This window comes from Eriocheir sinensis, chromosome 34, assembly GCF_024679095.1.
Source record: "Eriocheir sinensis breed Jianghai 21 chromosome 34, ASM2467909v1, whole genome shotgun sequence".
Taxonomy (NCBI): domain Eukaryota; kingdom Metazoa; phylum Arthropoda; class Malacostraca; order Decapoda; family Varunidae; genus Eriocheir; species Eriocheir sinensis.
In genome coordinates this window covers 10,149,861-10,174,005 of record NC_066542.1, presented here as the reverse complement: position 1 = coordinate 10,174,005, position 24,145 = coordinate 10,149,861, and the positions used below count along the sequence as shown (strand labels likewise).

General features: G+C 44.5%; 2 protein-coding genes across 7 annotated transcripts; one reads left to right on the top strand and one right to left on the bottom strand.

The window, feature by feature from the left end:
• Positions 1–42: 42 nt before the first annotated feature.
• On the top strand, positions 43–12,921 carry LOC127007050 (probable cytochrome P450 301a1, mitochondrial). Of its 3 annotated transcripts, none has more exons than XM_050877566.1 (11): positions 43–1,011; positions 4,350–4,575; positions 5,994–6,234; positions 7,802–7,918; positions 8,062–8,138; positions 8,305–8,506; positions 10,216–10,378; positions 10,523–10,692; positions 10,783–10,861; positions 11,108–11,311; positions 11,510–12,921. In XM_050877566.1, exons 2-11 carry the CDS (start codon positions 4,380–4,382, stop codon positions 11,618–11,620), a joined length of 1,560 nt encoding a protein of 519 aa, XP_050733523.1. In that variant the 5' UTR covers positions 43–1,011; positions 4,350–4,379; the 3' UTR covers positions 11,621–12,921. The 3 variants fall into 3 exon arrangements, with proteins under 3 accessions (XP_050733523.1, XP_050733524.1, XP_050733525.1); XM_050877567.1 differs by having other exon boundaries at positions 43–1,018; XM_050877568.1 differs by lacking the exon at positions 43–1,011 and adding an exon at positions 5,467–5,586 and having other exon boundaries at positions 4,445–4,575.
• A 2,164-nt stretch (positions 12,922–15,085) lies between these two features.
• LOC127007048 (uncharacterized) lies at positions 15,086–23,616 on the bottom strand. 4 transcript variants are annotated; one of them, XM_050877563.1, is made up of 3 exons: positions 23,481–23,616; positions 19,222–20,397; positions 15,086–18,447 (listed from the first exon to the last, which is right to left on the bottom strand). In XM_050877563.1, exons 1-3 carry the CDS (start codon positions 23,490–23,492, stop codon positions 15,547–15,549), a joined length of 4,089 nt encoding a protein of 1,362 aa, XP_050733520.1. In that variant the 5' UTR covers positions 23,493–23,616; the 3' UTR covers positions 15,086–15,546. The 4 variants fall into 4 exon arrangements, with proteins under 4 accessions (XP_050733520.1, XP_050733519.1, XP_050733521.1 ...); XM_050877562.1 differs by having other exon boundaries at positions 15,086–18,576; positions 19,351–20,397; XM_050877564.1 differs by having other exon boundaries at positions 15,086–17,028; positions 19,351–20,397.
• Positions 23,617–24,145: the final 529 nt, after the last annotated feature.

Sequence of the window (24,145 nt, the reverse complement as noted above, 5' to 3'; positions counted from 1 at the left end):
TTGCAGGTTTTTTAACGGGTCTGAAAATAATTCTACCGCTCTCCTGACAAGTTATCCATCATTACTTTTTTTGTTTGTTCAATGTAGTATTAACTCTTCATAACCTGCCAATGGCCCTTAACTTTTCCTTTCATGGAGGAGTGAAGATGAAGAAGAACAAGAGCAGTACGAGGAACGAAGAAAAGCTAAGAAATGAAGTAAGGCGAAAAGAGGAAAGAGGAAAAACATAATGAAAATGTAGATGCAGAGAATAGTATTTTGTCCCGTGTATATCTAGGACACTGTCTATTCTGTATGTTTTTTTGTCTGCCGTTACAAACCTTGAAGAAATCCCAAGTCACTTGTGACATCGAGATCAAGTGGTTTGTGTCATTCAGTAACTAGCCCCATAAAACACCCACGAAGAAGAAGGACCACAGTGACCTCAAGACCCACCTCCGACAGTCCTCCAACAGCCACTGGACCACCAGACTAACGATAGACCTCAGACAGCTCACCCTCGGCCACTACAGACACTCCCCCGCCCGGCACTGGCGCCCCTTCTCCCCCAGTCGCCCCCTGGACACAGCCATCACCCGTCTAAGGATTGGACACACCCGCCTCAACGCCCACCTGCACAGACTGAACATAGTCCGAGACCCACACTGCCCATGGTGCCCCACACAACCTGACATACCAGAACACCTCCTCCTCCACTGCCCAAGATTCCACTCCCTCCGCACCACCCTCAAAGCATCCTTAACCAGTCTCCGTATTCACAGGCCAACCCTAGAGGACCTGCTGGGCAGCGACCCCCTCAGCCCCAACACTGCCTTCCACGCCCTCAAGTGCACGCAAACCTTCCTGCAGAAGTCGGGGCAACTCGACAGGATCTAACTCCCGCCCTGGTGACAGGACGGCCAACACAATCAACGACTCCTGATAACAACTACCACTGACGGGGCTCTAGAGGCTGTGGGCCCACAGCCTAACTAGCCCCATAAAACACCCACGAAGAAGAAGAAGAAGAAGGTATCAGGTGAAATCGAGTATGGGGAGGTAGACAGTTACTTTATTTTGGTTACTTTGGTCTATTTTGCCTGTTATTGGCACAGCTGAGGTGGGCCTCCACTGATTCCAGGCACTTTCCCTTCCCCTGCTCTCTGGATGACTTGAGGCAGGGTGTTGTGGTGGCAGCTTGGGTAGCTTGGTATGGGTGGTTCATCTGTTAGCTTGCTGAGCCACTTGTCCAGTTTATATTTGAAGGACTCTACTGGTAACCCTGTTAGGTCCCTCAAGCTTCTTGGCAAGCAGTTAAAGAGTCTGGTACTGTTGTGATTACAACGCTGATATTTTGCTTGTTTGGTACAGATAAATGTCAATTAAGCCTCGCTGGACCCCAGCTGAGAACGCCGCACCGCAGTGCTCGACTTTGGCAGCAGCTCCAGCAGGGCCACCAGATGGCAGGTCAGATCAGTGAAGGACCCTATAGGCGTACCCACAGAGTTATATACTAGAGGATTCAACTCCAATCTCTCGCCACAGTGAGAGGTGAAGCCACTGGTCCTCCCTGTAACTCTATGGTCGGCCGCCATAGGGTGATGCATTGGCGACCTTTCCATGATTCTGTAATGGCCCGAAATGTACTAAAATTGTAATGGTATTTTTCCCCATGTAAATAGAGTTAACCTGGGATGTTTGCACAACCAGTTATATATGTTTGTGGGTTTCTCATGGCAGAGAGAGAGAGAGAGAGAGAGAGAGAGAGAGAGAGAGAGAGAGAGAGAGAGAGAGAGAGAGAGAGGAAAGAAGGAAGTACACAAGAGAAGGAGAAAAAAATGAAAAGTATGAGAGGAGACAGAGTGAGAGGGAAGAGATGGGTGTTGAAACAAAGAGGCCTGTTGTGCTCCCATATCTCCACTACAATCTGTTGTGTCAACAAAATTCAGAGGTGTCAGGGGTCAAAACAGGGTATCGTTGCCAAAGTGGTCAATCTACCTTCTTTTAATTATTGCGGGGGAATGTATTGATCTCCCCACCTTGTCTCTCTACTACTGATTTCTTTACCAGTGTGTGGCCACTGCCTGTGTCAACTAAAACCTGCACGATTCTCCCATTTACTGCGATAGATATTATTGGGGAAGTATTTCTTATGGATCCTAGTCAGTGTGAGTTGGATTGGGGCTTCTTCCCTGGACAATTTGGGTGCCCATGTCTACAGTACTTTCGTAGACAATCAAAACAATGACCTGCTGGTGGGCTGCGTGTACATTCACGCTGGTCATGGGAATTACTGCGGCAGTAGGAGCAATACCGCTGTCTTCCCAGGGTGAGGCGCTCAAGCTTCTTTGAGAGTGAATCAAGTTGGTTTTTAAGCTCTTGGAGCTCACTCTTTGACTCAGATTTCGGGTTAGTGGCTTCTGAGGCAGGTTGCTCCTTCTCAACTCTACCTATTGTAGGGACATGCTTTGCAATTATGAACTGTCTCTCGTGCTCCACTCGGTCAACAAACTTATTGAGGGGGTAACTCTCACCCAAAAAGCCTTCTACCCTTCCTTTTGCCTCTGCTGGCAATCCACTCCACAATTTCCTTTTTATGGCCTTTTCTTTGTTAGGGAGGGTGTCACTGGGGAACTTACTTTCGATAACAGCATATTTGTACATTAGAGTATTCACAAACCCTTGGGGGTTGAGAGCCCAGTCATACTGATGGCTCTCAAAATGCTGCCAGGCCCTATCAAGAGCCACCTCAGCAGCAAACTGGGTTTTTAGGAACTGTTTCAGATCCTCCCAAGACTGGCAACTATTTTTCCCCCTGCTGATTATGAATGAGCATGGCAAGCTCTGAACTAACTCTTGTTTTAGCCACCTTCATTCTATCCCCATCCTCGGTGGTACATTGTTCGACAAGGTCAAAGAAGAGACTGAGTTACCCTGCGGCCTCTAAATCATCCAGTTCATGTAATTGCAAGATGGGTATGTCCCTGGGGCTAGTAGAAATAGTTTTGGGTGGGGGTGAGCTTCCTGTCTTGACAAAGGTCTCATGACCTCGTTGGCTAAGAATTTCCCCCTGTGCAATAATAATATCCTCCAGCTCTTTCAATTTGTTCTCAAATTCTACAATCCTCACTTCTGGCTCTTGGGATCCTCCTGTTGCCCCTGGGGACTCCAGTTTTACCTTGTCTCCAGGCATGTTGACAATTTAATTTCACTTCTACTGACACTAACTCTTAACAAGTGAAGCCCTTCCTGAGCCTGTTGTTCACACCATCAAAGTAAATCATCCCACCGCTGCCACCATTTTGTGGTGCCCCGTGAGCTTATTTTTCTATCTATTCCTCTATTTTCCAACACGTCCTCTGCGTGTATCAAAACACACGAGAAATTAATCAAGATCAGGGTATTCGCCGGCTGCCTGGGATTGAACCCGCGACCAGCGTGACGGGAGAGCCACTCCTTACCGAGTCGGCCAAAGAGGTACCCCACTGGCTAAGTGGGTTATGGGAGGCTCATTCATCAGGCATAGTCGCCGTACTACAATTCCACATGTTTACACTTAACCACTATTAGCTAGCCACCATTATGATATTTTGGAAAACTGAGCCGATCATTGCTGCATATCACGATCATAAATTTATCGCACTTAGGAATACCTACAATAAAATAATGAGAAAAATTATGGTAGTGTATAAACATTTTTGTTCACTTTTTTGCTTCAACTCCTTGTCATTCATGTACTTTTTATTGCATTAAATTTTTGTTTACAGTTTCAAATTCAGCACATTTTTCCGATTCAGATCCATGGTATATGACATGTGCCAATGTAACAATAATCAGGGTGTAAAAAATGGACAAGAAAATAACAAATCTATCAGACAGGATCGCCGAGGCGCTGGTAACTTGATAATAGCAGTAGCAGACATAACTATGTGAAGTTAAATTTCTGTCTCGCCATCCGTCACCCTAAGATGGCCGCCAGTTGCTTCAAAATCCAGGCTCTGGGAACCCTCTATGTATATAACTGTGGGCGTACCTTACGTCACCGTAGCCGATCCAGGATTCAGTACGTTTCCTAACTATAAAAAAATAGTAGAAGGTAATGTTATAAATGTATTTCGTAAAGAATCCTTATAACCAAAAGCTAACTAAAATTATGAGTATTCTTTTTTCTTGAACACAACATTGAATAAACAACCCGGTGTCCGCGCATCCACTGGCACCTCACCTGATCACAGTCCTCGAAAGAAGGCCTGTTCGCGATTTCCTGTCGGGTTTTTCCTATTATAACGGCCATACGTCCCTCCGCGGCGCATATGCACCCGCGGACTTCTCTCACAGTGCTTCAACATATTTTCACTGTGTTATTGCAGGTTCTCTAATAATAAAGGGGACACTGTACGATGTTGCACGTGTGGAAGGCTGCACGCTGTCCCCCGCTCACCACACCTCACTTGGTGACCGCGAGGCCTGAGTCACTTAAAGCAGCACCACAAATCGAGCGGAATGGCGGTGTTCTCAAGTCGGTTCGGGAAATACCAGGGCCTCCCACCTTCCCCCTCCTTGGATGTCTCCCGAGTCTGGTCGCTTCAGGAATGTGTGAGTTTTTACTTGTTTTGGTTAAGATTCGTTGGTAATTATTGAGAGTCACTACGCGCCTCCAAAATACGATAATACGCCTCCATATTATACTTCAGAGACGAAATACATGTCCCTTAACCATAAAATGAAGGTGGAAAAACATTAAAGTAAAGAAAAAGTGGTAAAGGTAGTGAAAAGGCATATACATACATTTGTTTTGGTGGCGGCGGCGGCCATTGGGAGGTGAGCAGTGTTGCCAACGATCCAACGCTTGGTTAGCGATTAGCCCACGCATGTGAGACCAGGTCCACCACGCGTGGTTATAATTTTTTTTTTTTTTTAGAGCACGCACCTTTACCCAGAGTTTTGTGAAGGTTTGGGCCGGGTATAGTATTAGGTAAAGGTGCGTGTTCTAAAAAAAACAAAAAAAAAACACGCGTGGTGGACCTGATCTCACATGCGTGGGCTAATCGCTAACTAAGCGCACCATCGTTAACCTAGAGTACCATCGCTAACCGGATTGTTGGCAACACTGATCGCCTCCCAATACTGCAAGAGCAAGAGCAGCCGCCGCCACCAAAACAAATGTATGTATATGCCTTTTCACTACCTTTACCACTTTTTCTTTACTTTTAAGTTTTCCGCCTTCATATTATGGTTTAGGGACATGTATTTCGTCCCTTAAGTATAATATGGAGGCGTAATATCGTATTTTGGAGGCACGTAGTCATTCTCAATAATTACCGATTCGTTTTAGTACCGTGCCAGTATCTCATTACCTACCTAATGAAACATCAGTAGCTCTTCATATGTCTTTTCTACAAACGCCTACAAACCTTCAACAGTCATGGAAACGCTTTCAAAATCCAATTCAAGGCCTCTTTTTTTTTTTTTTTTTTTTTTAAATAGGGGATAATGTTTACGAAAGCGCATTGCCGCCTCTGGTGCTGGCCGCGGCGACGGTGGTGCCGCCGCCACTACAGCTCCCAGCGGGCCCTACGCATTGAGTGTAGTGATCAGATTAGAAGGGTCGGCACTGATTCTAGTTGCTATTGCTTTGTTTATCCATCTGTATGCTTTTCTTATTTATTTACTTCCATTACATGCACCCTACGTCCTCCGTATACCGGTATACGTACACAAACAGGCAAAGGAGTAGTCTCCTCCCCACAGAGAACATGGGTTTCCTCATGAGTCCTGTCAAATACTTCACTGTATTCTTTTGTTTTTTACGCCTATATACTTTTTGCATTGATTGACTCGCTTTAATGTCTGTTCTTCTCAGCCTTCAGTTAAAAAACAGCACGTGCAGTTGTATGACATATGTTTTTATGTGCTTGTGTACAAAATAATTCTAATATTATTTATTGACATTTTCTAGTATACTTATTTTAATTTTTTATCACTTAAATTTATATCTATTCTTTATTTCTCAGCCTTCTCTCCAAATAAGATACACAAGCTATTAGAGGGGTTGATACAGAAACACGGTCCCATGGTGAGGCTAGAGACTCCGCAGTTTCCTCCCGCTGTCTTGGTGATCAATCCAGACCACATAGAAGCCATGATAAGGGCAACCATGGACAACCCAGTACGATACGGCTTCCTCTCACTCAAAAAAATCAGATTGGAAATGGAAGACGATTACTTCGAGGGAAAAACGGGTGTTCTATCTGAGTAAGTTAAAACCCCTCCTTTCTTTAGGTTGTTTGTAATAGGAACACTTACTTTGTTTTATTATTATTTAAGAAAATATAAATGTTAACTGTAGCTATCTAGAGCTGGAGTTTGCATCCTGTGAGTCGAAATATCTGAGGTGGTAGCGGAGATAACAAGAAGCGTTGTGAAGCCTTGGAAGAAGTTGGAAGCCCAGAAAGAACATGTTGGTATACAGCAGCCCTCACCGTTCACGGGTAATTGGTTCCACGAGATTCCCGTGATCCACGAATCCGCGATCGACGGGACTATAATCAAATAGGAAAAATAGGGTTTCGTTCTACTATCTCGATCGAATAAAAAAATGGATTTCTAAGGCATTTCTAAGCATTGTTATATAGTTTTACATACACATAAATCACAAATTAAATATGGACTGTAATAATTTAACACACGTCCAGGCAAGGGGCAATGTAGGCTCTGTTTTTCCCTATATATCTTGTGTTTAAGCTAGTATTGCCGCTCTCCTGGTGATCTTAATTGTCTGATGTGATGGTTAGTTGTGTTATTTAATGCCCTGACCCGGCCAGTAAGCGAGAGCGACCTTACCGTCCTCGCCGCGTCTGCCATCTTGTTTCAAGATGGCGGCCGCGGCGGAGCAAAACAAACAAGTTTATTTTGCTCCGGGTACACCAGTGTTGCCAGATCATCGTACTTAGCACATAGTATATACCGTTTCCTGACCCATAACTATTGCATAAAACATCCCTAATTAATGGTTTTAACAGTAACTTTAACTGAATGTCGTTATTAGTGTGGGGACAGCGTTGCCAAGCTTGAAAGACCCGAAAAGCATCTACGTGTATCATACTTAAGGATTATTTCGCTTACTTTAACACTGTCATGTTCCGTTTGGGAGGGAAAGAGATGTAAAGTTATTCCAGTTTTATTAATTGTGTTTTCTGTGTCCTAGATTAATGAGTTTTCACTACAGTACACGTAGGATAACATCGGTTCTTAACCACCATGATCCTGTCAGCCAAACGTCAGACCCACGGGGAAATACGTAGTGTGAATAGCACTGCGGTCTTCCATGCATGGATATGACACTTATATCGAATTTAGATGTTTAGAAAGCAAAAATAAGTAAGTTTCCTTTAGAAAGTGACAGTCCCGTACATCCAGCCCAAGCTCCAGCCCCAGGGACGGTTTCTTTACATTGCCCAACGTTCGAGCTGGGCGCTATAGACCGCGTATACGCGAGTTTTCATCCGCGTTCGGTGGGGGGTGTCGCAAATACCCTACCCGCGTATAAGCGAATCCGTAAACAGTGAGGCCGTGAACGGCGGGGGATTCTGTATATCAGCTGTAGCAGTTCAGTTATCTTTTATCTAATTTTGTCATATTCGTCATATTGTAGCATTTTTCTTCATATTCTAAGGAAAAGAAAAGTGAAACTAAAACGATTGTTAGTAAGGGAGTAGCACGTATGACGAGGTTTTGAGAAAGGAATTGCAATTACAAAAAGATTATGAACCACTGATTGAAATTTTATTGTTATAATTTACGGGAAATTTTCTCACGGCAGGAATGGTGAGGAGTGGTGGCGTGTGCGAAGTAGAGTTCAGACACCCATGCTAAAGTCCAAGAATGTGGTGTCCTATCTGTCACAGGTCGACCAGATAACACTTGATTTCATTGAAAGGTAAAGAAAGAATGGGAAGCATTCGATTTTCAGCTTTTTTTGTGTGTGTGTGTATGTGTTTTATGTCAGTATCACTGCAATTTTAGTTTAAAGTAAGTCTTATTCTGTTGATGATATGCAGTAACCCATTGTCTGTCCACAAGGATGGCTTTCTTTCAGGCGAAGCACGGCGAGATGCCCCGAGACTTTCAGACAGAACTGTACAAGTGGGCTCTGGAGTGTGAGTTTTCTCTTTTACATAATGAAAAAGTAAATTTGATGTGGATATGATTGTTTATGCAGTTTTATCACAAAGTAATTATAAAGAGAACTGGCATAGTGTGGTTAGACACACACACAATGACTGGTGACAACGTTCGAAAAGAACAAAGCATTTCTTTTTTCAGCCGTGGGTGTTGTGGCCCTTAACCGGCGCCTTGGCTGCCTGACACCTGACTTGCCCGAAGACTCCGAGCCCATGAGACTCATTAGGCTGGTGAGCGACCTCTTCCACAACTTGAACCTGACGGAGTTTGGAGTACACACATGGCGGATTTTTCCAACCCGCCCCTACAGAACAGTCAGGGAGAAGCACACCGCATTTTTAAGGTACAGTGCATGACACACACACACACACACACATGTATATATATATATATATATATATATATATATATATATATATATATATATATATATATATACAGTATATTCAAGCAACGGACTTTTTCAAGCAACGGACCACCCTTCTCCCCTTTTAATCCGTTAAATCGAGGGCCGAGTGTATTTGCATACATCACACTTAATCCCTTATTTGTTTCAATCTTGTCTAGCTTCTGTTTTCTTTCGGCTTTTCCCTTAAATACCATTTCTTTACTCGATCTCCCAGAACTCTCCAAAAAAAATACCTCTTTTTCCTCTTCTGATCTTTCATTATTTCTCTCTTTTGCCTCTGCTTGTAATTCATTCCATTTTTTCCTTTCTTTTTCATATCTATTTTTTTATGTATATTTCCTTACGATCGTCTATTTTCCTTAGTTTAGTTGTTCTGTACAATATCTCCTCAGTTACTTTCTGTGATTTTAATCTTAATTTAGCTGGCCTTGTCTTACCTTCCATGTAAGGGCCCATCCTAACAATCTCTTCCACTTCCTCCTCAAGGTTTTGTATTTCATCGTCATTTAAGTTTTTCAGTAAGTCCTTCACTGACTTAAGTTCTTCCTTATCCCTTCTTGGTTTATATGTTATGTTTTTCTCTTGCATTCTGAATATTATAACACTTTTTCTTATCCGCTACATCTCTCACTAAATCTTCATTCTTTTTTATGATCTTGACCACCTCTTTTTCCACATTTTCCTTCTCCTCTTTTAGTTGCTTTTCAATTATTTCCTGGAAGTCTACATTAGCTTTATCATGTTCTACTTTACATGTATTTATCTCACCCATCACTCTCTCCTTTACTATTTTTTTCTTCTTTGTCCACTTTCTCTTTTAGGTCTTCATTTTCCTTTCTTACCACTCCTAGTCCTTCCTTCACCATTTTTTCATATTTTGCCAGTTTCACTTTCAGCTCCTCATTTTCCTGGACTAGTTTTTTTCCCTTTCTTCTAGACTTTGCACTCTTGCCTTTAAGGGCCAATGACGTCGATCGCCGTTATAGTGCGTATTTCCACACAAAACTGGCCGATGGGGTAGTGGCGGCTGCAGGGTTAGCCTAGCCCCGCACCTTGGTACACACTCTCAACACCTCTCGCTTCCTCTGCAGCCACCACTATCCCATAAGCCAGTTTCACGTCGATCGCCGCCATTGGTAACGATCAAAACAAAGTGACTGTGAGAGCGTCCCTAAGTCACTGTGCATCTTCTTACCTTCCATATCATCCTCCTCCATGATCTTGACTCTTCCGATCAATGCATTCAGTTTCTTTTCCACTAGCAACACTTTTCTGTATAGAGACGGTTCATTATTACTAAAGCCAGAGATATTCGGCTCGCTAAATTCATAATACTCTTCAGTGTCCTCATATCCTCCCGCGGCTCCCTCTCCCCTCCTGCCCTCGGTGTCTGTCACCCCTCCTCCTCCTCCTCACTCATCTTACACTAGCTTTTTTAAGTTCTTTACGTGGGAGACAGGCCCATCAGAGCACCCCCTGGCCCTGTAAACACAACAACCAAGATGGCGGCCAAACAGCTGATCCCCCGGGAGCGGTTGCGTTACACGTCTGTCCTGCTCCGTGTGTGTGTGTGTGTGTCCCTTTTTTAGGTTAAAATTGCTCCTGAATTTATAATGGTACCTCCTTCCATATGTACACCACAGGCTGGTGGACAGCAACATCCGAGAAACTGAGGCCTTGCTATTGGCCCAGGGTCATGAGGACAGGGAAGCCACTTTGATGGAGAGTCTTCTCATGACACCCGGTCTCTCCCGCAAGGATGTTATTACCCTAATTCTTGACATGATCTTCGCTGGAATAGACACAGTAAGACAAAATCATATCACACCATAGTGTTAAGTGTAAAGATTTTCTTTCCAATGATTAGAAAAGACTGTGATCAGAAAAAAATAGTAAATAAAAGTCTAGCTACTGTCTAAGCAAATAACTAATTGGACATGACTTCTACAGACTTCCCACACCATTGGCTTTACATTGTATTTGTTGGCACGGCACCCAGCAGTGCAGACTAAGTTGCAGGAAGAGGTGGACACAGTACTGAGTGGCCATAAGGGGCCACTGACAGCACAACACCTGGCCAAGCTCTCCTTCCTGAAGGCAGTCATCAAGGAGTCCTTCAGGCATGTGTGCGACCATTAACTTTATTATTGCTATTTAGCATTTTTTTGATATCTGTCGTATTATTTTCTGACCTTTTTTTTTTTTTTCAGAATATTTCCTCTAGTCATAGGAACAAGTCGAACTTTAGACAAGGATTTGATCCTGGACAATTATGTGATTCCCAAAAACGTGCGTAAGCATATTGGTACTTATTCATACCTTTGTAAGAATTGTATTTAACAAATGGTATTAATTTAGTGGCCAAAAATACTTTCCATCATCATGCTTCCCACAAAAGCCTTCTATCACAAAATATGTTGATAAGAGCTGGCAAAACCTACTGTTCATGTTAAAAAGAATTCAATAATGCTCAGGCAAAACTACATACTTATTATTAATTCGTTTTTTCCTGGTCGATTGGTTGGTCTGGAGCAGTGGTCTGTATTTGGCATGAACATGTTGACGGGATGGGAGGAAACTTACTTCCCCAGAGCCAAGGAGTTCCTGCCTGAACGTTGGCTTAGACACAAGCCTCTTGGTCCCATCCATCCCTTCGCTTCCCTTCCCTTTGGAGCTGGAGTCAGAATGTGCATTGGCAGGCGACTTGCTGAACAGGAAATGTATATCTTCCTCACAAGGGTAAGTTACAGTCATCATTAGGAACAAAATTTTATTTTATAATAAACCAAATGTTTTAGATACAGAAGCATAGGTATCATGATGAGTGGATGCTTATGTTCATTAACATAGAAAATTACCTCTTGAAATCAGAGCTAATACTAACTTACATTGTAGTTTGCACATACTCATGAAACTGACAAAATCTTCCTTTTATAGGTGATGCAACAGTTTACTGTTGACTACAAGTATGAAGACATTGACATTAACACCAGCTTGGTGTGTACCCCATCTCAGCCACTCAGATTCAATCTCACTGAGCGCTCCTGATTGGCAGCAGCGTGCTTGGGTCATTGTTGAAGGCCTAGGAGTGGCCAACATAATGCAAGTAACAATGTTATGTTCCTCCACATTGGCAGGTGCTAGCACTTGGCCACAGATCTGAACATTCTCCAGAGATTTGGATTGATTCTGGCACTTCAAAACATCCAAAGTACATCCCTGTCCATTCAATCAATCAGGCCCCATCAGTGATTGACATTCTAATGGCATTCCATGCAGTCACTGGTTGTGATACAACCAGCCAATTCTCAGGTAAAGGAAAACATACCTGCTGGAAAGTATTTTTAAAGGAACCAGACTTGCTACAGGCGATTTACGTTTCTGCAGAATTTAGTGAAGATGCACGAAAGGGTGCAGAAAAGTATGTTTGCCACCTGTTCAACTACGGAAATTGTGGGTCCCTGAATGAAGTTAGGCTGAAGATGTTTGTGAAGGGGAAGTCCTCCATAGAAGCCTTACCACCTCCTGAGGACGCTCTTTCTTTTCATCTAATGCGCAGTAACTACCAAGCTTTCATCTGGAGGACCGCCCTTACGAATGACACGGATCTACCCTCTCCAGATGGGAATGGATGGACCATTAAAACTGGGAAACTTACGCCTGTGCAACCAGTGCCAAACTCGTGTGCATGGCTTCGGTAAGTTGCTCTTTTAAGAAGGGGTGCAGCCCCACTAGATGTGGCTGTCTAAAGGCTGGCTTTCTCGCTTGTACAAGCGCTTGCAACTGTGAGGGGTTGTGTCAAATGGATAAAGATGATCAATGAACTTAATTTTAAGCATGGTGACAACAGCAATTAGTGTGTTCTCAAACTGTTGGAACTGTCGTAAAGGTCCCCCCCGTCCCCGTTCTCACCCCTTCCCCCATTGCTATGTGACATATTTTTATAACACAATGTCGATTGTAATTAAGCTTCTAATGTCATGGAGTTACTTATTGAATTTACAACAGAATTTTATAGTATTAGAACAGTAAACCGTCTTTTGTCATTACATATCTTGTTTCCCGAAATTAGGGCCTAATACAAGTCGCCATAATGTCGCCCCTTCTTATCACAGATGCCTGAAATTTGGTAAAAAAAATTGCTAAAACATGCCTTCTACACAATGAATACACTAGATATACCATTTCTGTAAACGGTGGCATTTTTTTATGGAAAAAAGTTGTGAAAGGTCATTTTTTGGGAGGTACGCGGTCAGAGTATGGTCCGACCCCTGTCTCCATGTGGTAAATACAATTTTGTAACTTTTCATGAATAAACGTGTTAGAGTATATTAAACACTTCATTTTCATGGGTGGTTTGTCTGCATATCTTAAAAAGTAATAATATAACGGCTCTTTCTACATCCCCTACCCCCAAAATATGCGCATTACCGGAAAATGCCATTTTCACACAAAACGACTATAAGGGTGCCTCTATCCGAGGAGCCGAGCTGTCAAATGGATTTTGTGACCTCTCGGGGCCGAGATGTCATAATATATGACGACAAATGGCCTTAGTTAATAGAACATAATATTCCTCCCTCTTCTCTCGTTACTCTCTCTGCTCCTTCACTACTCCACCTCCTTAATTTCCTTCTATTCCCTCACTTCGCCAAACGGCGATGAAAATAGAGAGTGGTACCTCGTGATTCGAACTTAATTGGTTCATTTGGGCTGTTCGAAATGAGAATGTTCGAATTAGGGAGCAATTTATTCCATTGAAATTAATGTAGAAAAAAATAATCCATTCCAAGGCCCAAAATCCTCATATATAACATTTTAATGGGTTTATGTTGTGCCCTGTGGCCAGATCACTCAAATATTGTCAACCAGATATATATTGTCAACTAAATATTGCAACACATGTAAATGCATTTTGTGGGGCACCGTGGAGAAAGGACGTATGGTTGGCGAGCTCCCCACTGATCAGCTGATCGGCGCCGTTTCCAACGGGGCCTAGAGTATTGTTTACACAGGGCCTGGGTGATGTTCACTGTGGTACTCGTCTTCTATTAATGACCTGGTTTGTAAGATGAGTGGGAGGGAAGATGATCTAGGGTGGAATACACCGAAGAGAAGAGGAATTGGATCACGAAGGAAGGAAAAACGGACGGATATGGAGAGTGATGATGAAAGGTATGCTGGTAGTTTCTCTGGTTTTGTATTATTTCCTTCTTCATTTCCATATTTAACGCTCAAGCCTCCTACCACCACTTGCACTGTCACTTTTCACTTTCTTGGGAGCCATAATGAGGGTTAATTTCAAGAAAATATGCAAAAAATATCAAGAACAACAGAGTGGCGTTCAAAGCAGGGGAGCGCAAGCGTGACTGACAGAAGTGGCTTCCGGTGTTGCCAGGTCTACGTTTTTCCTGCGCAATTGGGCTATTTTTCAAGGAAGTGTGCGGGAAAAAATGGCAGTCGCGGGTTGGCGTTTTTTTTTAGGCTGCAATCCGCGGTATCCCATTCACCGACCTGGCTACACTGGTGGCTTTGTCTGCAGCCGTTTGTTTGTGTTCGAATTGCGACGCACATTCGAATTGGAGGGCAAAATTTGTTTGATAAATGTGTTCGAATTGGGAATTATTCGAATACAAAGGCGTTCGAATCACGAGGTACCACTGTGTGTGTGTGTGTGTGTGTGTGTGTGTGTGTGTGTGTGTATATATATATATATATATATATATATATATATATATATATATATATATATATATATATATATGTATATATATATATATATATATCTATGTATATATATATATATATATATATATATATATATATATATATCTATATATAGATATATTATATAGATATAGGATAGCACGTGTAATTGTTATACTGCTATTATTTTTTTTATGAAAGTAATAATTGTGTTTAATTTCGTTGCTCAAATTTTTCTTTTTTATCAAAATTCGATGTCAAAATTAAATTTCCAGCTTCTGTGAAATTGTGTTCTTATCACTTATTTTTTCCTATTTTTCGAAATAATCCGTTTTATATTATTTTTCGTTCATATATATATATATATATATATATATATATATATATATATATATATATATATATATATATTTATATATATAATTTCTGTTCACATGTCTTGTTCCCGCCATTTTGTGTGTGTAACTTTCTCTTCGACTGTATACCTCTTTATAGTTTAGATTTGATTTTATGTTTATTCTGGCTTATTTTTTTTTTTTTTTTTTTTTTTTTTACCCAATCCCGTTTAACGTTTCAGTTTATTTACCTTTTCAATGTCTTTTTTTTTTTTTTTTTTTTTTTACATCTCCTATTTTCTTAGTTTTGACCTAATATTTTCTCATCTATCTCTCGTATCCGTCTACTTTATGTTTATGATTTTTTTTCATGTTTTTATTTGTTCCTGTCTACCTTTCTAGAATTTTTTTTTTTTGTTCCATTTTTTCATATTTCTTATAAACACCGTTTTGTAGTAAAAGAAAATCGCACTAGAAAGGCAAAAGTTTATTTTGTCCAAGAGATCTTTTATGTTCTCTCAGAAAATTTGTTTTAAGAAATTTGAAACAAGAGAACAGACAACTCTTCATACCATGAAAAATAAACAGTGTATGAATACAGTGGCCAGATAACAATGAGATCCTGACAGTGACTGAAGATACGAGGAAGCAGGGGAGGCTTGGAGATGGCAAGTTGAAAGTAGCTGTAAAAATGGCGTCAGAGGATACAAAGAAAAGCCACAAGTCAGGACTGAAAAATATTCGTAGAATAATAATATTTATATGACGAATCCATGATCATTCTACCCTGCTATGGTTTTGATACTGAATTCAGTGCAAGATAAAAAATTTTCCTCCTGATTTGCTGATCTTTATTTACACTTACAGTACTAGTTAGCTATACACATATCAATCTAAAAATTAGGTCGGTCGTTCTGATTTAGAGCACAAGAATCATTGGCAGTCCCTCACATACACGGGAAGGCCAGCGATGGGGGCGAAGAGACGGTCACTGACGACGTAATGGCCGCTAGAGGGAACATCGTAAGTGAGCCGATGACCTGCGGGAATAGGAATGACGGTCGGCGCTGGAAGAACTCCCCGAGCGGTGGAGCCGCGGACAGCGGCCCTCTCAGCAGCGCGGAACTTTGCCATAAAGGCTTCCTTCGCTGCCTTTACCTCCGGCGTGTCGGAAACGGGCGTAGGGGCGCGGCCGACTTCAAACTTGCCCGTACCGGCAATGGAATACAAGGTAGTTTCAATTTTAGGAACCCTGGCAGCTGCTGCGTTCCACAGAGCCATAAACTCATCCGTAGCTTTCTTAACATCTGCTGTCACGCCTACTTGTTGTGGTGCAGAATATGTGGTTACTGTGGATACTTGATCCCTAATTCTTGATGCACGTTCAGCAGCAGCCCTCCACGAAGCCATGAATTCTGCTGTTGCTTGCTGAACCTCATGTGTTGCCTGGACCTGCTGGGGTGGGGAAACGATTACCTGTTCAACTACTCCTCCTCGACGGGCAGCAGCATTCCAAGCTGCCATAAACTCTTCCGTTGCTTGTTTAACGGCATAGGTTTCTTGAACACCACCAGGTCCAACAACAGCTGGAATTTTCGAAGCCCTCTCAGCAGCTGCGTTCCATGCTGCCATGAACTCAGCAGTAGCCCTCTGCACTTCTAGGGTGGGTCCAACTGGTACCGATGGACCAACAGAGTAGCTCACAGCTGCGGGAGCACGAGCTGGTGCTGGAGCAGAGTAAGCAACTGCAGCGGGACGTTGTGGGACAGCTGGCCGGCTGAAATGGGTGCCTCCCATAATGATGTTGACATCGGGAGCGGCCTCTGCAGCAGCTGCGGCAGCCCTCCAAACCTTCATGAACTCAGCGGTCGCCTTTTCTTGTGAGACAGTGAACTGAGGAACACCAGCCACAATCCTAGGTTCTTCAGACGGAGCAGCTCCCGCTACGCGATAGATGGTTGGCTGGATGGTGCGAACACGGGCTGCGGCCTCATTCCAGGACCTCATGAACAGCTCTGTTGCTCTCCTCACTTCATCGGTAGGCTGGACTGGTGAAGGAGCATGTCCTGGTGCCGACTTGGTTACTGCTACTCTTATGGCAGAAGCCTGTCTGGCAGCAGCCTCGAAGGACGCCATGAAGGAAGCGGTAGCGCGCTGGACCTCAGCAGTCGGTTGCACTGGCTGTGGGAGGGTAAGTGCTGCGGTCTCAACCGCAACGGCTCGCTGAGCAGCCTTGTTGTATGCTGCCATGAATTCTTCAGTGGCCCTTCTAACCTCTTCTGTGACCTGCACTTGTTGCGGCGCTTGGATAGTATATCCAGCAGGAGTGGATCTCACTAGTGCACTTTCGATGGTAGCAGCTCTTGATGCGGCCTTGTTCCATGCAGCCATGAATTCAGCAGTAGCCCTCTGCACCTCCAGAGTTGGCTGGACAGGCCTGAGTGGAGCAGCAGAGTATGACACGACAGCAGGTGCACGAGCTGGAGCTGGTGCTGGGGCTGGTGCAGAGTAAACAACGGCTGCAGGACGTGGGGCAGCTGGCTGCCTGAGTTGACTGGCTCCCATAATGATGTTGACATCAGGGGCAGCTTCTGCAGCAGCTGCGGCAGCCCTCCAAACCTTCATGAACTCAGCGGTCGCCTTTTCTTGTGAGACAGTGAACTGAGGAACACCACCCACAATCCTAGGTTCTTCAGACGGAGCAGCTCCCGCTACGCGATAGATGGTTGGCTGGATGGTGCGAACACGGGCTGCGGCCTCATTCCAGGACCTCATGAACAGCTCTGTTGCTCTCCTCACTTCATCGGTAGGCTGGACTGGTGAAGGAGCATATCCTGGTGCCGACTTGGTTACTGCTACTCTTATGGCAGAAGCCTGTCTGGCAGCAGCCTCGAAGGACGCCATGAAGGAAGCGGTAGCGCGCTGGACCTCAGCAGTCGGTTGCACTGGCTGTGGGAGGGTAAGTGCTGCGGTCTCAACCGCAACGGCTCGCTGAGCAGCCTTGTTGTATGCTGCCATGAATTCTTCAGTGGCCCTTCTAACCTCTTCTGTGACCTGCACTTGTTGCGGCGCTTGGATAGTATATCCAGCAGGAGTGGATCTCACTAGTGCACTCTCGATGGTAGCAGCTCTTGATGCGGCCTTGTTCCATGCAGCCATGAATTCAGCAGTAGCCCTCTGCACCTCCAGAGTTGGCTGGACAGGCCTGAGTGGAGCAGCAGAGTATGACACGACAGAAGGTGCACGAGCTGGAGCTGGTGCTGGTGCAGGTGCTGGGGCTGGTGCAGAGTAAACAACGGCTGCAGGACGTGGGGCAGCTGGCTGCCTGAGTTGACTGGCTCCCATAATGATGTTGACATCAGGAGCGGCCTCTGCAGCAGCTGCGGCAGCCCTCCAAACCTTCATGAACTCAGCGGTCGCCTGTTCTTGTGAGACAGTGAACTGAGGAACACCAGCCACAATCCTAGGTTCTTCAGACGGAGCAGCTCCCGCTACGCGATAGATGGTTGGCTGGATGGTGCGAACACGGGCTGCGGCCTCATTCCAGGACCTCATGAACAGCTCTGTTGCTCTCCTCACTTCATCGGTAGGCTGGACTGGTGAAGGAGCATATCCTGGTGCCGACTTGGTTACTGCTACTCTTATGGCAGAAGCCTGTCTGGCAGCAGCCTCGAAGGACGCCATGAAGGAAGCGGTAGCGCGCTGGACCTCAGCAGTCGGTTGCACTGGCTGTGGGAGGGTAAGTGCTGCGGTCTCAACCGCAACGGCTCGCTGAGCAGCCTTGTTGTATGCTGCCATGAATTCTTCAGTGGCCCTTCTAACCTCTTCTGTGACCTGCACTTGTTGCGGCGCTTGGATAGTATATCCAGCAGGAGTGGATCTCACTAGTGCACTCTCGATGGTAGCAGCTCTTGATGCGGCCTTGTTCCATGCAGCCATGAATTCAGCAGTAGCCCTCTGCACCTCCAGAGTTGGCTGGACAGGCCTGAGTGGAGCAGCAGAGTATGACACGACAGAAGGTGCACGAGCTGGAGCTGGTGCAGGTGCTGGGGCTGGTGCAGAGTAAACAACGGCTGCAGGACGTGGGGCAGCTGGCTGCCTGAGTTGACTGGCTCCCATAATGATGTTGACATCAGGAGCGGCCTCTGCAGCAGCTGCGGCAGCCCTCCAAACCTTCATGAACTCAGCGGTCGCCTGTTCTTGTGAGACAGTGAACTGAGGAACACCACCCACAATCCTAGGTTCTTCAGACGGAGCAGCTCCCGCTACGCGATAGATGGTTGGCTGGATGGTGCGAACACGGGCTGCGGCCTCATTCCAGGACCTCATGAACAGCTCTGTTGCTCTCCTCACTTCATCGGTAGGCTGGACTGGTGAAGGAGCATGTCCTGGTGCCGACTTGGTTACTGCTACTCTTATGGCAGAAGCCTGTCTGGCAGCAGCCTCGAAGGACGCCATGAAGGAAGCGGTAGCGCGCTGGACCTCAGCAGTCGGTTGCACTGGCTGTGGGAGGGTAAGTGCTGCGGTCTCAACCGCAACGGCTCGCTGAGCAGCCTTGTTGTATGCTGCCATGAATTCTTCAGTGGCCCTTCTGACCTCTTCTGTGACCTGCACTTGTTGCGGCGCTTGGATAGTATATCCAGCAGGAGTGGATCTCACTAGTGCACTTTCGATGGTAGCAGCTCTTGATGCAGCCTTGTTCCATGCAGCCATGAATTCAGCAGTAGCCCTCTGCACCTCCAGAGTTGGCTGGACAGGCCTGAGTGGAGCAGCAGAGTATGACACCGCAGCAGGGGCTCGCGCTGGAGCAGCTGGTTGTGCAGAGTAGGTAGCTGGCTGTCCTCTATAACTGGCTCCCATAATGATATTGACATCAGGAGCAGCTTCTGCAGCTGCAGCAGCAGCTCTCCATGCAGCCATGAATTCGGCAGTGGCTTGTTGAACTGATGGAGAAAATTGAGGAGCACCACTTGTCACTGTTGTGGTGGGACGTGCTGGAACCGTTCCGGTAATCTGATACATGGTTGGTTCAATTTTGGGTACTCTGGCTGCTGCTGCATTCCATTGCTTCATAAACTCCGCAGTGGCTCGTTTTACCTCGTCAGTTGCCTCAACCTGGCGAGGAGCACCAATATAGGGTGTAGCAGCATAGCTTACTGTTTGTTGAATTTTAGAAGCCTGTTGAGCGGCTGCTTTCCATGAAGCCATGAATTCAGCCGTAGCTCTTTCTACATCAGCTGTTTGCGCTACTGGTCGTGGTAGAGTTCCAATGGCGTACTCAACAGCTGGAGCTCGTCGTGCAGCTTCGTTCCAGGCAGCCATAAATTCCCTTGTTGCTTTTTGTACTTCCTTTGTCGCTTCAACTTGTTTGGGAACTTCGTATACATATCTTCCTGATTGGGTCACTCGTGTGAGCTGGGACTGAATCTTTGTAGCCCTCTGTGCAGCCTGATTCCATGCTGACATGAATGCAGCCGTAGCCCCTTTAACATCAGCGGCAGGGGCCTCGGATGCCTTATCGTACCTATAGATGGTTTGGTGCTGGACAGGTGATGTTGAGACGGAATATTTCACAGCTTGCTGGGACCCAGTGGACTCTGATTGGCTGCTCACTGAGCTGACCGATAAGGTGTCCGGTGAGCCGCCCGATGAGCCGCTCGATGAGCTGTCCGATGAGCCGCCCGATGAGCTGTCCGATGTACTGTAAACGAGTTTGTACTCGCAGTCGTCATCGTCATCTGGGACGGGTGACCCCACAGCTGTCGCCAGCAGTACTGCTATTATCTGCAAGAAGGAATAAAATAATACAATTAAGACTTGCCATATTATCTCGTGGTTAATTTTCTCAAATCCTTCTTTGATATTCTTTTCATACACTTTCTTGTTGTGCTCTCTTTAAGATGACTGTCTAATTACTATATATTTATATATTTATTTGTGTCAATCTTTTCCTCTACTTCGACACATATACGTAGTATATAATTCTCTTTCGATGTTATTAATTAATTATATAATTTAAATGTGTGTGTGTGTGTGTGTGTGTGTGTGTGTAATTCACCACGGCCTGATCACGAGTTGGACTCGCTTTCGCCAGCAGATATCCTCACGACGTGAACAAGTTCTCATTATCGTCCATCTCTGGATACTGCCAGGACCTCACACACCACAGGCACACACCACAGGCACACACCCCATCTCCCTTGCTCAAGGGGGGATAGTAACCACTCCTAGTCAACGGAAAGGATACGGCTTGAGCGGGGCTCGAACCGCCGCCTGTTTGGCCGTGAAGCCTTGCAGCGCGGCGCTCTAACCGATTGAGCTACCGGAGCGGAACGGTGTGTGTGTGTGTGTGTGTGTGTGATTCACCATGGCCTGATCACGTGTTGGACTCGTAACCAGCAGGTACCCTCCCGTCATGAGCAAGTGCTCTTTATAGTCGATCTGTGGGTACTGCCAGGACCTCACACACTACACACCCCAGCCCCCTTGCTCAAGGGGGGACGATAACATCTCCTAGTCAACGGAAAGAATCCGGCCTGAGCGGGCTCGAACTGCCGACCTGTCAGGCCGTGAAGCCTGTCAGCGCAGCGCTTTAACCAGTTGCGCCACGGAGTGGTGTGTGTGTGTGTGTGTGTGTGTGTGTGTGTGTGTGTGTGTGTGTATTTCCCAAAATTTCCCCCAAAATTTCTCAGGGGGCACTCTGCCCCCCTGTCCCCCCTCTGGCTACGCCACTGGGAGCGGGGCTGGAACCTCCGCCTACCAGGACGTGAATCCTGGCAGCGCAGAGCTTTCCCACTGAGCTACTGGAGCGATATGTGTGTGTGTGTGTGTGTGTGTGTTATGAGGAGCGGTTCTGCAGTTCAACAACCTTGGAGCACGAGCGCCGTTTTCTGTACTTTGGTAATCGGAATTGAGTTGTTTGTGGCCCTAGTTTATCCTCAAGCATATTTATAGCAATATGAATACTGCAGCTCAATCAACGGAAGTTTGCAATGAAGAGCAAGATATTAATTTCAGTTGACTGGTAAGTAATATCATATACACTATTTTGTATATATGTACATTTTAAATAATAGTTTGTATTATATTTATTTATTATAAAAATGATAGAAAATGTGTCAATTATTCAGGTATTACTAACGGAATTAAAGGTCACTTTTGGACCACTGGATAACAGAACCGGAAGATACTTTGGACAGTCCTTCCTCGACCTACAGCTGACTGTCTTCCCTTATAATGATGAACTCCATTCAGCACTTTTCAGTAGAAAGAAACATGAATTTAAATTGTCAACGATACTATTGATTAACTTAGACTTATTCCATCCGGTGGAAGAATCGGCGAAAAGCTTTGACAAGACTAATTACCACATTCAAGAGCTGTTGGCAAACTTAGGTATAATTTAGTTTAGGAAGATTTTGTTTTGAATGAGTGTGCTTATTTCTAATTAGTTTGTTAATAAAACAGGAGAGTGAGATGTTATTGCACGGCAGGTTTTAGGATGTTTAAGAGGAGATGGCCAGGCATAGAAACGACAAAGTGTTCTGAGAAGCAGGGTTCTTGTGACCGAATATTTTATACACATTATGAATGACCCACATTATAATTAAGAGGCATAAATGTTGTGTCATGCCTGCCATAGGGAAAGAGTCATTTGCTTCGTTAAAAGAAACTATATAAAAAACAAAAAACAAATACAGAATCAAACATTTATACATGGGTGGATTTTCAATGCGAGTTTAGTGCCAGATTGAGTGTACGTACCATTTTTTCGACCTTCAATTTGTATGGTTGCTACCCTATTTTCAATAAAGATGATAAACACCCAGTCTATGAAAAACAAAATACATGCTATGTGCAACCCCTCTCAAACACTACATTTTTCTCTGAGATTTGTGACTACTTTTCCAAATAAGTGAGCTTGAACTACTGCAACATTTTTTCCTATAAACAACAATGACGTCATCAAAAGAGGTAACAAGGGGAATTACTTTATACCTGAATCTAATGACTGGGCCTGATGTAACGGAGCTGATGATATCAAGATTTTGTGTTATTTATCGTAATGGACGGTAGATTTTTCCCTGTGTATAAATAATGAATATAAACAAGTTGTTCAGTGTTAACGGCGACCAGTGCAAGTTAAGCGATGCTCTTCAATGTTTTGTTTTAGACCGCGCGCAAAAAAACAAAAACAAAAAAAAACATGTCAAGAAAGTTGCATTGCTTTAACTATACTCTTAAGGTTATTCAATTACGTTAGTAGTTTGAGATAATAAAGGGAAAGAGCGTCTCAGGTCATATACTAATGCGTTATTTAGCTACTCAATAATGTCAATAATGAATACTTATTAGTGGTACTTCATTTGTCATTTTCCTTCAATTCAAGTAATGTTCGCAATTTTAAGCATGTGTTGTAAATCGCATGCTTAAGTTTCTTGACGCACAAAGCAAGTCTTGGATCTTCACAGAGCTGCCATGCCTTCTAGTTAACACAGCTTAGTAAAATGTAGCTAATCGACATTCACAAAATCACTTTCCTTCGCATATAGAACTGATCATATCACTCAACACTGCTTATTGCCGTTCTCTTAGTTGTCACCTCTTACTTTTCCCTCACGCTGCGCATCTAGCAAGCGCCATTTCCACACGGTCTGTCACTAGAAATATCGGCAATAGAGTACGATGGAAGGAGAGCTCTATTAAATGGGAAGGGTCAGTTAGTGAGGGGTATAGTGAAGCTTAGGTGGTTTTGATATGTCATGCAAGATCCAGAGAGGTATTGAAATGTTGTGAATCGTTAGTGTGCTGAATGGCAAAGAGAGTAAGATCTAAGATGAACAAAAGAACACAGGGAGGGAGCTCACCAAAGTCTTCATGGCACTGGTCTTCTCGTGCCCTGCTTCACTTCGCCCCGTCCAGCGTCTTATATACCCCAGCCACGCCTGCTCCGGTGCTCCTCCCTCCCGCCGCCGCCCCCTCCACGCCCAGCCAATCTTGCCCTGCCTGACCGTGTCTCCTCCACACACCCCTTACCCTCACCCTCCCCGGGCCATCCTCCTCCACTCATGTAGCTCGCCTCCTTTGGTCCTCCTCATCCCTTTTCCTTTCTTGACACCTTCGAAAAAAACTCTTCCTCCCATCTCCTCATCTCTTCAAAGCTTCTTCCTCTTCCTCCTCGTTCCCTTCAGTCATTCTCGATGTAAATAATTGGGCGATATATCATTATTATTCTAGTATTTTAGCTTTCAAAAGGCGGTTAAGAACTATGAGAGAGAGAGAGAGAGAGAGAGAGAGAGAGAGAGAGAGAGAGAGAGAGAATCATATAAGAAGACTCCGATATCCCGACAATTCCAACTTATCGGTAGCCTACTCACGCTTACTTTCCTTTTTAAATCATATAAGGACAGTGATTTTGTGGGTTTCTTTTTCATTATTGTTTTCTTTTTTTTTCCTTGAGCTGCTTCCTTTACTGTAAAAAAAAAAAGCATCCTGAACACGAAGAAACATCATTCGTTGTCTCACTTAAAGA